Source organism: Tachyglossus aculeatus, chromosome 12 (genome assembly GCF_015852505.1).
Source record: "Tachyglossus aculeatus isolate mTacAcu1 chromosome 12, mTacAcu1.pri, whole genome shotgun sequence".
In the NCBI taxonomy this organism is placed as follows: domain Eukaryota; kingdom Metazoa; phylum Chordata; class Mammalia; order Monotremata; family Tachyglossidae; genus Tachyglossus; species Tachyglossus aculeatus.
The window spans coordinates 35,768,032-35,782,667 of NC_052077.1; the positions used below are offsets into that span (position 1 = coordinate 35,768,032).

A 14,636-nucleotide genomic window follows, 5' to 3' on the forward strand; every position below is an offset into this window, starting at 1 on the left:
GTATATATCTAGTCATTACTGTGTGCTGAGCACTGTACTAATAAGCCCTTGGGAGAGTACCACATAACAGAGGTGATTATACATGTTTCCAGCCCAAAGTGCTCTCCTGGATTTTTAATTGCTGTTCTAGAATACAGCACTGCACAGGATATTTTCAGCTATCTAAAGCAGTTTGATAATATCAGCCAAGCAATCAATCTATCTTATTTATTGAGCACTTGGTACTGCACTAAATTCCTGAGAGAGTACAGTACAGTACAGTACCATTGAGTTGAGCTTCTAATCTATAGTGGGCAATCTCCCATTTCCACTACTTATGAAGATGAAGTCATAAAGGAGAAGTCAGAGCATGACCTCAGTGTCACAAATGTTGAAGAAGGACACATGAAATAAAAAGTGAAGCTAGCTAGTTACACATGCTGTGAACAAATGGAAAATGATACAATCAAAATAGTTCATCGATCGGGGCCAGAAACTTCACATGTGGAACAGAAAGTTGTTAAGAGGTCAGGAATCTTTAGTTAGGGGTAGTTGAGCTACCCATGCCTGATACTTCAAAACAGGTTCTTAAGAGCTAGATGCTGAGATAGGAAAATTAGCCTGCAGTAGTTGCATTGTCTGGACACTACTTTCTCTTTACTGTGTGGCCTGTTAGAGGAACAAAATCCATGTTTAATCAAAGCGTAGCTCTGCCCCTGAAGCCACTCTATTCTGAGCAATTTGAAAATGTGTGGCTGAATTTCCTGTTCTGGAGCAGTGGGGTTATCTGGGAAAATAATTGGTCTGAGTCCACGAACTGCTCTGGAAGGAATCATATTTAACAACAATACAGTGATAATGTCAGCGGTGCTGCCATTTTCATAAAACTTCGGGGATGCCCCGCTTTTGGCATTCAGCTTGATGGAAGTGCCGTGTGAGAAATGTCATGTGACAGAACAGCTTTCTGTGGGACTTTTTATTATTTCTGAATTCTCAACCTCTATAAACTCCTCTACCACTAATGTGTGGCAGGGGCTATTGGGGGCGTTCTGCTCCAGTACTTTGGGTAAATTAGCAGGATCTTTTTCTTTCATCTTCAGTCTGATTTATTGATGGTGATTTCATTTTATGGGTCACTCTGTTTTACTTAGAGGACTAAGTGGTCCTGGTGTGTTGATTCAGCCATGTCACAAGAAGACAGAAGATGAAAATGGACAGCTCCAAATATACCATGTAATGATATACTGCAGTTTTGGAACATCCTCTAGATAGCAGAACAAGGGTAATTCTAGGCCAGAGGAAGATTATTTAACGCAATTCCTTGTGCCCATCCAGACCTCTCCTAGATGAGTTCATTACCACTGTAAGGGTTCTCATGCCAAATCTTTCAACAGTTGTGTTTATTAAGGACCTACTCTATTCAGAGCTTGAGACTAAGCACTACAATCATTTGTTTTTGAGGAAAAATAGGTACAATCCAATTAAAAGGAAGTTTTGAATTCTTTCATACCAAACTAGATTCCTGGAACGTCTAGAGAAGCAGCATTTGGTATAGTAAGTGCTTAACAAATACCATCATTATTATTATTTTTATTATGCTTGAAAAGGCAGGTTAACTTAGGGAATGAGGTTTGAAGGCAAAATCAAAACAAATTTATGAAATGACAAACGGTTGAACATAAAAAAGCGATTCGAAGAATAACATGCATCCTCACTTTAGTCATCAATCAATCAATCAATGGCATTTATTTGAGTGCTTACTTTGTGCAGAGCACTGGATTAAGTGCATGGGAGGGAACAATATAATAGAGTCGGTGGACATAAAGCAGCGTGGCTCAGTGGAAAGAACACGGGCTTGGGAGTCAGAGGTCATGGGTTCGAATCCCAGCTCTGCCACTTGTCAGCTGTGTGACCTTGGGCAAGTCACTTAACTTCTCTGGGCCTCAATTCCCTCATCTGTAAAATGGGAATTAAGACTGTGAGCCCCACGTGGGACAACTTTGATCACCTAGTATTCCCCCCCCCCCCCAGTGCTTAGAACAGTGCTTGGCACATAGTAAGTGCTTAACAAATATCACCATTATTATTCCCTGCCCACAGTGAGCATCCTTATTATAGAAACTTGTTTTACCTTTCTTCAGGTGGGTGTACCTAGAATTTTCACTAATATCCTTTCCCATACATCTTTACCTCCACCTACTCTGGGGTCGGTGGAAAGCGCTTTGTGTAAAGAAACTTTTGAGTGGTGTGAGACGAGTGAGGAGTGATCTGGAAAATGTGTGTGGCATCCATACACTGAATTCCAAATTCATCTTTGAGGGATTGCTTAGTGGGATCAAAAATAAATTTTGAAAAAAAAGTGAAACAAGATTTACTACAGACAGCCATAGATACTCAATAGAACTGGCTAAATAAAAGTCGATTAAGCCATTTTAGTAGCACATGATGTTTGGAGGAATGATCAATCTATTAGTCAATCATATTTATTGAGCACTTACAGTGTGCAAAGCACTGTACTAAGTGCATGAAAGAATACAGTATAACAATGTAACAGGGCACATTCCCTGCCCACAGAGACTGATTCTTTGGGATGTTCATCATCAAATAAATAAGTGTGATGAATATCTAGACTGCCCTGATGAGTATTAGAGAAATGGAAAATAAGCTCAGTGTGTTCCTTTAAGATGAGCTGTTTTTCTCTCAGAGCTTCCATTTTTAACATCAAAGGGATGTGAAAATTCTGGTGTCACTGGATGGAGATATCATTGCTAGATCTCAATAATGCTCATGTTCCCTGATGAGGGATTGATGTAAGAAGTGGCTAATTTGGCTAATGCACTTTAAAAAATTAAATACTAAATAATGCTGCCACATTTGGGGAAGGTAGACTTGATTTGGGATTCATCTTCATTTGGCTCACCTAGAGATTAACCAGGGAGATTCAGTCGTAGCTAATCCTTTGGAAGGAGGACAAATAGTGCTTTGGCTCTCATGTAGAAAAATTCCCCTGATTTCTTCATTCTCAAGGGTAGAAAAAAAGCTATTTTCTGAAAGTCTTAAGAAGATTACGATGATTGGAATTTTGCATGTTGAAATATACTTGCAATCTCTGGAGAGTGCAAAGATACATGGAATATTTTAATATGCTTATAGAGTTAGCTTTATTGTTTATTTTCTAAACAAATGTGTTAATGTCCTTTTTGTCATTTGGGAATGTCATAAATCACTGGGAAAGAATTCATTATCATGATTTATTCAGTTTTCATTTTCCCATCCATTTGAAAGCTGAGGGATGTTTAGTGTGTAACCCTTTTAAGAACGCCCTTTTGCTTTCTGAATTGATTCTCATTATAAACCAAATGAAAACTATTTTCATAGTAAGCCCTGATATTATTAGGGAGAAATGCTAAAAGCAGAGAAGAAATGAATTTAGGATGAAGCAATGAATTGTTCTATTGTGGAAGCTATGACCATAGATTCAAATTCCCTTGAACATGTATTATAAACTGGAAATCCTGTTAATTTCAAAAACCCATCAGGCTCGAGGATGGTTTGATAATATTATTTCTAACCTATTGTAGCAAAAATCATCTCCCATGACGGCTCTATTTTTTTTTCTGCATACATTTTTTCTGTTTTTTTTTCTCATGTAATAAAGAAAAGAAGGGTATGATTTGGGGGTCATACGTTTTAAAAGCTTAACACCATTCTAATTAACATTATGTATTGTTTCAGTCCTAGTTAATCATCATCATCATCATCATCAGTCGTATTTACTGAGCACTTACTATGTGCAGAGCACTGTACTAAGCACTTGGGAAGTACAAATTGGCAACATATACAGTCCCTACCCAACAGTGGGCTCACAGTCTAAAAGGGGGAGACAGAGACCAAACATGCTAATAAAATAAATAGAATAGATATGTACCCTAAGCTAACTGTTTCCAAGGATATTCTGACATTTTTCCAACTACATTTTATCTGCAAATGCAGGTCTTCTAAAGGATCTGCACATCGAAAGATTTTACCCTCGACGAGGAAGGTTCAGGAAGAAGGGATGACCTGCAGTAGATTGTAAGGTTCTTAGAGAGCAGCGATCTTGTCTTCTAACTCAATTTTACTCCCACTCACTTAGAATAGTGCTCGAGATGCAATAGGTGCTCAGTAAATGCTTCTGATAGGTTATTACCCCACCTACCATAAAATGACCTACCTCTTCTTAGTTCATATATGGCCACAGCTCAGAAGTACCAGCGCTTAGAACAGTGCTTTGCTCGTAGTAAGCACTTAACAAATGCCATCATTACCAAACCAAATGAGATGTCTCAGATAGTGGTGATAGCACTCTACAAACAGGTGTTCGGTGAACACCATGGCCTAATGGAAAAAAGCCCATGCTTGGGAGTCAGAAGGACCTGGGTTCTAAATCCGGCTTCACCACTTACCTGCTGTGTGACCTTGGGCAAGTCACTTTTTAGTAAAAAAAAAAAAAATCATTCATTCAGAAGTGTTGATTGAGCACTTATGGAAAAAACTTCATTTGTTCATTTTTATATATTATATTTTATATATAATATTGAATAGAATATAATATTGAATATATATTCATTTTATATATTATATTCATTTATATTATTATTTTATATATGTGTATATGTTTGTACATTTTTATTACTCTATTTATTTATTTATTTAGACTGTGAGCCCACTGTTGGGTAGGGACTGTCTCTATATGTTACCAATTTGTACTTCCCAAGCGCTTAGTACAGTGCTCTGCACATAGTAAGTGCTCAATAAATACGATTGATGATTGATGACTTCTCTCCTCTGTGCCTCTGTTACCTCATCTGTAAAATCGGGATTAATCATCATCATCATCAATCGTATTTATTGAGCGCTTACTATGTGCAGAGCACTGTACTAAGCGCTTGGGAAGTACAAATTGGCAACAATTATTAATATTGTGAGCTCACGTGAGACATGGACTGTGTCCAACCTGATGAGCCTGTACCAAACCCAGCTCTTAGAACAGTGCTTCCTGACATATAATAAGAGCATAGCAAATGCCATAAAAAAGAGGGTGGCCTGTACTCAGAGCCAGAACTAAATCCTCTTTGTGATGCTGACGCATCCCGGGAAGTTGCCTCTCTAAAATGCAACAATAAGAGAAGGATGTGGAGTAAAACAGCACGCTATAAAGCAACCAAGATTGTGACAGTGCTGATTCTTTCTAGTCTTCACAGTTGAACAAGTGCCTGTCATCACAAACAGAAAATGTGTCTTGTTTTTTAGAGGAAAAATGAATGGTGAAGCAACAGAAATTTCTTATTGAAGCTTGTTTTGATAACTGTGAAGGATTTAACAGAATGTTTACAGACTAATTTTGGTATTTTGTCAGCTCTTTGCAAAGCTTCATAATTTGTCATTCCTCTTATGCAAATTTTTGGAAGGGGTTTAAAAAGGCCACAAATTAAACATTTTTCTTTTGCCATTGCTGTTGAATCTTGCATCATGATTTTAGTTTGAACCAACCGTGAGGTACCTTTCCTGAAAAAGGTTTCCCAGTCTCTGATCTTTCCCTATTAAATTAATTCTCTTGAACAAGATTTCCTTTTCTTCATGTCTTCAGAATTCTCATCAGCAGCATTTACTGAGTGCCTACAGTGTGCAGATTAATCTACTAAAGCGCTGGAGATAGGACAATGGAAGTTGAAGACATCGTCACTCCCCTTAAGGAGCTTAGACTTTAATAACCATAATTGTGGTATTTTTTAAGCTGAACACCTTAGTAAGCACTGAGGTGGAGAAAATACACCTCTATTACGTTGTAGTCTCCCGAGCGCTTAGTACAGTGCTCTGCACATAGAAAGTGCTCAAATACAACTGAATGAATGAATGAATGAAAAGTGGACCAGCCTGGGGGCCGGAATCAGGTCTACCACCTCTATTACGTTCTAGTCTCCGGCGCGCTTAGTACAGTCACAGCCGACACAGTTACTGCCCCACATGAGATTTACAATCTAAGTGGGAAGGAGAACAAGTATCAAAACCCCATTGCAGCGTTGCTCAGTGGAAAGAGCTCGGGCTTTGGAGTCAGAGGTCATGGGTTCAAATCCCAGCTCTGCCACTTGTCAGCTGTGTGACTTTGGGCAAGTCACTTAACTTCTCTGGGCCTCAGTTCCCTCATCTGGAAAATGGGGATTAAGTCTGTGAGCCCCACGTGGGACAACTTGATTACCTTGTATCTACCTTGTATCTACCCCAGCGCTTAGAACAGTGCTTTGCACATAGTAAGCGCTTAATAAATGCCATCATTATTATTTTACAGATGTGAGAATTGAGGCACAGAGAAGTAAAGTCACTTGCCCAAAGTCAAACAGGAGGCAAGCGGCAGAGACGGGATTAGAACTCAGGTCCTCTGACTCCCCAGGCTGTGCACTTTCCACAAGGAAAATACAAATACAGGCAGTCACAAATTGTTTATGATTTGAGGGATCAGGAGGGGTACTAAAGACACAACCATAAAAGCTTGTCTTGGGCGGGGAATGTGTCTGTTCATTGTTATACTGGACTCTCCCAAGCTCTTAGTGCAGTGCTCTGCACCTAGTAAGCACTCAGTAAATATGATTGACTGACTGACGAGTAGTAGTTAAGAGGATGGAAAGATAGTTGGGAGAACAAAATGGAGTATATAGATCAATACTTGTGTAAACTGATGGAATATACGTAAATTAGAGGCCAAGATCACAGGTTTGTTCTGGTTTTCTAGACAGCCCCCTACTCCTGCCCCCAAGGGTCGGTGGGATATCATCATCATCATCATCATCAATCGTATTTATTGAGCGCTTACTGTGTGCAGAGAACTGTACTAAGCGCTTGGGAAGTACAAATTGGCAACATATAGAGACAGTCCCTACCCAACAGTGGGCTCACAGTCTAAAAGGGGGAGACAGAGAACAAAACCAAACATACTAACAAAATAAAAGAAATAGAATAGATATGTACAAGTAAAATAAATAGAGTAACAAACAAGTACAAACATATATATATATATGTATACAGGTGCTGTGGGGAAGGGAAGGCGGTAAGATGGGGGGGTGGAGAGGGGGACGAGGGGGAGAGGAAGGAAAGGGCTCAGTCTGGGAAGGCCTCCTGGAGTAGGTGATATCCTCAGAGGGGACTGACATTCTGGCCAATAGCGTGAAAATCTCCTCCCTCCCGGGTTGAAACTGAGCTGACCTGGGGGCTGAGCTGAAGGAAGTCACTCACTTTGAAGATGGCTGTGAAACAGCTGTTTTTCTAGAATGTCCTGTTTCATCGGCTGGAGCTCCAGACAGACTGATTTGCATGTGGAAATATATTTCTCTCTGCCCAAGATAGATTTAGGGCATAAAGGAAGTTAGCGTGGGCTCCTTTGCTTATGAGCTTAATCTTCGGGTGATTTTAGTCAAAACTATGTTTCCCTGCTTTTCCCCAAAAAGTTCTCAGGTAACACATGTCAGTCTTAAACCTCAGGGATTGTAAATATTACCTTGGAAATCAGGCTCCTAGCATTCCCTGTTCAGCTCTTTCCCTTTTCTGGGTTTAATAAAATCGCAATTTAGATCTTGACTGCTTTGGGATTTTGGTTCAATTCTGGCCACTGGGAGTCACACAGAGCAGCGTGGCTCAGTGGAAAGAGACCGGGCTTTGGAGTCAGAGGTAATGGGTTCGACTCCTGGCTCTGCCAATTGTCAGCTGTGTGACTTTGGGCAAGTCCCTTAACTTCTCTCTGCCTCATTTACCTCATTTGTAAAAAGGGGATTAAGACTGCGAGCCCCCATGGGACAACCTGATCACCTTGTAACCTCCCCAGTGCTTAGAACAGTGCTTCGCACATAGTAAGCACTTAATAAATGCCATTATTATTATTATTATTATTAAATATACCTAGACTGCAATCTCCTTGTGGGCAAGAAATGTCTACCAATTCCATTATGAAGTACTCTCCCAAGCACTTAGTACAGTGCTCTGCACATGATAAGCACTCAGTAAATACCACTGAGATGTCTTAATCCCAAATTTGCCTTGGAGGAGGTCAAGCACAGTATGGTCATTGATTTTAGCCACAGTTTGACGGTATTCATAAAACACTGCTGCCCCAAATTTGAGCCAATAAGGGCTACTAAGGAGGTGGTTGGGATGATTTGAGCTCAAGATATGGAATGCTAATGGGATGTGGGAAAACAAATCCTGTTAAAGATTCAGGGAACAACAAACTGAATTTCCTAACATCCTTTCCAGGCCTGAAATGAACCCCAATGTCCCAAAATAGGGAAAACTATACTTTATCAGTGGCCTACACCTACTTCAGTTATAATTTCAACTGCCTCCTGAATTTTCTAAAACTTCCATTAACATAGAACATTTTAAAGTTGATGATTGTCTACTGAATGGTGAAAAATTGCTTGGTTGGATAATTTTGGTCTTTAATAATGTGGGGAGGGAATTTAGTACTCCACAATAAAATGTCTGCAAGTTTAAAATTCTGCTTATCCACTCTGTTTGCCTAGTTTAGCCTGTGAGAGTGGTTATACCTATCTCCCCTTCTCTCTCTTTTCCTCTCCTTCTACCTTTCACCGTTTTTCTTTTCTCCTTCCCCTTTCATTCCTGCATTCTCCCTTCCACCCTACCTCTTAATGGCCAATCAGTCAATCAATCAGTAGCGGAGATTACTACAGTAACCATTTTGGCCACTACTTTTCTGCTTTCCTCCCTGATGTATAGCACTTGGAAGGGTCCTCAGCCGTATCCCCACACGTGAACCACTGTGTCACTTCAGATTCTGTTTTACAGCCATAATGTAGAGCTGCATAATATGCTCACAAGATGCACGAGAACCTTCCCAAACAAGAGTTATTTTTATCAGGGGTCTCATTCTTTTCTACCAAACTATCTCTTCTCTTTCAAGTCTCTTTGGATGAAATAGGTGATAGGGGGCTTGAAGAGCAGTTGTGGCAGGAATGCTGAGATACTTAGATACCCCTACTCCATAATCCGGGGAAAAACAATCAATCAATCAATCGTATTTATTGAGCGCTTACTGTGTGCAGAGCACTGTACTAAGCGCTTGGGAAGTACAAGTTGGCAAAATATAGACATGGTCTACCCAACAGTGGGCTCACAGTCTAGAAGGGGGAGACAGAGAACAAAACAAAACATATTAACAAAATAAAATAAATAGAATAGATATGTACAAGTAAAATAGAGTAATAAAAACGTACGAACATATATACAGTATTCTTAGATTAGTTCCCCGTCCATGGCTTTGTAAACTCATGCATTGATCTGACATTGATGAAGACCAAACAATTAGGTCAGAAAACCCACGGAGAAGGTGATTAAGAATAAGAAAGGAAGGGTTAATTATCTTTTTCCTGAAAGCCAGGCCAATTTTGTTTGGATTTCTGAGGAAAACATTTTTGGATGTTGGATTTTGATGTTGGAGGAGATAGTTGAGGTAAGGCAAAGATGCAATTATACCTAATAATCATAATAATCCTGCTATCTGTAAAGCACTTAATATGTGCTAAGCACCCCCGAAACGCACAGTATGACATAGTGGATAGAGTGCAGGCCTGGAGTTGGAAGGTCATGTGTTCTAATCACCATTCCACCGCTTGTCTGCCGTGTGATCTTGGGCAAGTCACTTTATTTCTCTGTGACTCAGTTATCTCATCTGTAAAATAGGGGTTGAGACTGTTAGCCCCACATGGGACAGGGACTGTGTCCAGCTTGATTTGCTTGTATCTACCTAGAAGTTAGGACATAAAAAATGGGGAGGAAATGTTCATTTCCAGAAGGCAGAAACAAATAACTTAAATGCATTGAAAGTCCTCAACTAATATACAATAGTTGCTTTTCAGTTGTGGTCTAAACACCCTATAAAAGAGATGAACAATGAAACACTCCTATAACTATGCCTTAGCAAATCTTCCGGTATTTGTAGAAACAATTGTGGAACATAAAAATCCAGGCTTTTTCATCCTAATAAAACAATATGGATTACATAGATTTAAGGAAAAAAATGAACCTGGATAGTACTCTTCATGAACTGCTTGTTATCTTGCCCTTGGATACTGAAAAAAAACAGAACTATCATTAAGGAGATGGGTCACAGCATGGGAAGAGATTATGTTGAATTTAATGTGTACAAAGGTAGATAAGTAATATATGAGCATTCAGAAAAGCAGCAGCCTGTTTGAGATGGGGGTGGAGACAGAAGAGTAGGAAGAAGGGAATCAGTGATATCGGTTGCAGCTGTGTGTCAACTTAATAAGTGAACAGCTGAGTTTGATGGCCCAAGCCTTTGTATTGGCTACAACTGGTTGTTTTTTTTTCTTCTTCTCCTTCCTCACCCTTAGCTGTAAGCACAAAGTGTACCTGGAAAATCTGCCAAATACTAGCATCATCATTCCATTTCACAATGAAGGCTGGACTTCTCTTCTGAGGACTATACACAGCATAATTAACCGAACCCCCGACAGCCTGATTGCCGAAATCATTCTAGTGGATGACTTCAGTGATAGAGGTAAGATTCAGTCCTTTGGCTTTTTTTTTTGTTTTTTCTGACCTTCTTAATGGCTACTGAAGAGTAGTTAAACAGCTTCTTCTTTGATGACACCAGTACTTTGTGTGTGCATTTTGGTTCTACTAGGGTTGTTAAAGTTGGAGCCAACTGAGGGACAGATCACATAGGCAACTTGAAAATAGTTGCCTGAATAATGAAGATGGCCTCTCTGGTGTTGTAATGCTGCTATGTTTGTGAGATGGAATGTTTTAATCTCTGCAATCACTTTGATGTATGGATTTCTTTAATGGGTTTACTCTAAGGTAACTAAAAGAGATAACTATTTGGTGGTGTAGTTAATGGTCTAATCTGTCATATGTAGTGGATTCCTTTTATTTGAAATCTTTTTTTTTGGGGGGGGGGTGGGGGGGTTACCTGACTATGAAGCAGCTCTTTTCAACAAATGCCTTCATACTGCTTGTAGTGATTCACAATCTAACACCCTTAGGTGTAGTGATTACTACACCTAAGGGAGTATGGGGGTAATGAGTTTCAGTTTGAGTTCTCCCTTCTGAGTTCACCAAAAGGATAAACAATGAGAAGAAAATGCAGGCCAAACACCTGAAGAGTTCTATTCATGAAAAAAAGATGGCAAAGTACCAATACTGAGGAACAGATGGTATCGTGAAAATGGGGCAAGTTACTTCAAGCCTGTCACCTTGCCTGGGATGGAGGGGTTTTATTCATTCCACTAGAAAATTTATGTAGAAGACAAGGCAGCTCATATGAGTAAAATAGGCTAAATTTAGCATGACTACAGGCAAAACACAGGTAGCGGTGATGGATAAAACAGCTCCCTCCTTGCAATTTTCTTGTTTTGCTATTTTGGTAGAACTTCGTTAACAAGGAGAAAAGTTTTTTTTTTTCCCCCATCAACATTTTAAAAGGATGTTTGCAGCCATAAAGAGAAGGAATGTATTAGTGGTGAAAGAATGTCATCTTCTGGTTTAACTTACTGAAAAGAAACATTCACTTTGACCTACTTGGGGAGGTAACTTGTCAGTTTGCCTACCTAGTGTTTTATTGGAAAAGGCAGCCTCTTTTAACTGTACAACAGAGCTCTGTGGAAGACTGACACAATAATAATTTGATCATATATTATTCTTTTCACCTTGAGAACAACTACAGCCTGAGATCACAGGGATTAATTGAAATTCCCCAAAACCTGGCTGTGGTCATAACTAAACTTTCTCTGGAGTTTTTGAAAAGTCTCAAAAAATAGCCAGGCACAATGCTTAAACTTTGGTGGGGGCTCTTCAACAAATGCATTCTTGTTATCTGTAATTCTTAATTTGAGATGCTGACATGCTAGCTGCTAGATTACCCAAACTCATACTTATTGGTGTCCTTTTATATTTGCGACACAGTCCTTCCTCTCCGGAAAGACATTAAGGACAAATTAATAATGGTTGTTTCAGAGCACGAGACTGTTTCTCTCTCTCTCTCTCTCTCTCTTTCTCTCTGTGCTCCCCATGCTTGTGAATTGTCACTGGAATCTAAGAATACCAAGAACAGAAACTTGACTGTCTTCTGAATATAGTTAAGTGACCTTAGCTGTTGATAGCCTCCTTAATTGGTCCAGATCGAAAATGGGTAATGAATACATCTGGACCTTTTTTCTTTCCTCTGGTAGATATGTTGGATTTGAAGCAGTAGCTCATCAAAAAGGAGGCTGATATATAGACTGATTTAAAGAGTAAAGGGAAGACAGCGCAAAGACAGTGCCATTTTGGATCATTTTCTAGGTAATTAGCTTTGTCTTGGTGGGGGGGGATTCATCAGAGTGGCTTTCTGACCTGGAGACAGCACAGCTGGAAGCCCTGGGCCTCTGGAGAAATGTGATTCATGGAGCATTGCTGCGACTGAATATTCCTCTGTAGGATTTCCCTTTGACAATCGTCAAAGGGGGAGAAGAAAGGTGGCATAAATGCCTTACTGTCATCTTTGGTTTGATAGGGGTATTGACGGACCATTGGTGCTGCTTTTCCGAAGCCTAGAATTGAGCAAGGTGGCCCACCTTTCACTGTGAGGGGGCTTGCCTCTGGAGTACAGACAGGAGGGCTGGGGAAAATGAAAGAATATTAACAGTACATTTTTCCTCTGCCAGGCATTTCTTAAGAACACAGAGGATCATTTTGCATTTAGGCAAGCTTCTCTTTAACTACTCAAGTCTCACAAAGGAAAATGAGACAATGTCCGCGGATTGTGGAATTCAATTGAAATGTTTTTTGTAAGAATATCCCTCCTGCTTATCTGAGAATTATTCCAATTTCTCCACCTCCTCTTAAAACACACTGAGGTGAGAAGTACAAGGTAATTAGAAAATTCTGGAAAAATCCAGGCTGACATTATTTCCCCATAAGGCTGCTTGAGAGTGGCAAAGCCTCTAAAATTTCATCTTGGCAAGGCATGCATCCCCAGCTGTATTTATATTAGGCAATTAGCCACAGTACTTCTGTTCATTAGAATTAAGGCTTGAACAGTGCTAGCAATCAAATCTCATCTAACCCATAACACCTTCTATTCACTTTGAAGGCCAGATTTTAAAGCTCAGCTGAGATGGGCAGTACCAAAAGTCAGTGCAGCCGCAGGTATAATTTGCGGCAGTTGCTGATATAATTTTCAGCACATGTTCAGATTTATCCCCAGAGTGACTTTGAAATAAAATAGTAATGTGTCAGCTAAGGTAGGGAAAATAATTATGTTTATGTTTGTTGCATGAGGATGGAGTCAGGGTAGGTTTTAAATGCTCTTGACTGTCAGATTTCCAGCTGGAGGCTGACATGACCTACTCATTTACCTCAGAACTCACTTTGCTTCTGCAGACATGGAAATAAACATAAGGGGTTTTTCTGGCCTAGTCAGTAACAATAGTATTTAATAAGTGCTTACTGTGAGCAGGGCAGTGCACTAAGTGAAGGAGAAAAAACACGCAAGTGGGAACTGGACACTATTCCAGTCCCATCTATCTCAACACTTAGTACAGTGCCTGGCACATAGGAAGTGCTTAAATACCACAGTTATTATTCATCATTTCCCTGCTTGCAGATTTATGATGAGGGATATAGTAAGTACTTGCTAGACTGAGTAAAGCCGGGGGGAAGGGAAGGAAATAATATAATTTTATTTTTCTTGTCTCTCTACCCTTGAGAAAACTCGGCCCTTTTGATTTAAGTGGATCAGCCTAAACACATACCTGGTGATTCTTGGTGGTAAAATCTCAAATTTGATGTCCAGAGTACATGGAGGAATTGTTGAGTGTGTTTCTTAATAATGATATCTTTTATTTATAGGCACTTTTTTTCCAAAGGTTGCAGTGTGCTCTGAATGAAAAGGCCAATAAAATCATGATGCATGCCTTTAGAAGATACTTGTAGGCAATAGAGTGTGTAGCTCCCGTGGGAAAAGCAGGTTGGAATCCTCAATTATTGGGTTGAACAATAAATACACTCTGTGCAACTGGGGAAATCTTATCTTCTGGGATGAATTCTGAAATCCCAGAAGTCTTCCTAGATAGCCATCCTTTCTGAAGGTCACTGGAAATTAGGATACTCTAAAAGAAGTTGTGGAATCCAATCATGCATTTTACAAGTATTCTCTAGGTCTTCTGTGCTCCCATGCATCTCGATAGGGGATATATCATAACGAGATTTGCTGGAAGAAAGGCACTTGAAACAAATTCTGTATCCTTATTGCAACTGGATTGCTATTCTATTTATGTGGTTTACTATCATTGCTTAGTTTTTAAGACCATTCCCATTTCTTTTTCACAAGATCCAAGGTGCATCGGGCCTTTACTTTTTTATTCATTCATTCATTCAATAGTATTTATGAGCACTTACTGTGTGCAGAGCACTGTACTAAGCGCTTGGAAAGTACAAGTTGGCAACATATAGAGACGGTTCCTACCCAACAGCGGGCTCACAGTCTAGAAGGGGGAGACGGACAACAAAACATATTAACAAAATAAATAGAAAAGTAAATATGTACAAGTAAAATAGAGTCATACACATGTACCCTTTAGTCTGGATGCCTGACCCCTATTGTA

The 14,636-nt window shown here is 39.7% G+C and overlaps 1 protein-coding gene across 2 annotated transcripts in view; it reads left to right on the forward strand.

Moving 5' to 3' along the window:
- The window catches only part of GALNTL6 (polypeptide N-acetylgalactosaminyltransferase like 6), a 775,084-nt gene that overhangs the window by 398,838 nt on the left and 361,610 nt on the right, over positions 1 to 14,636 (forward strand). For both annotated transcript variants that reach the window (XM_038755166.1, XM_038755167.1), the window contains exon 5: positions 10,383 to 10,549. In XM_038755166.1, the coding sequence (XP_038611094.1) occupies positions 10,383 to 10,549 (167 nt within the window). The remainder of the gene's footprint in view (positions 1 to 10,382; positions 10,550 to 14,636) is intronic.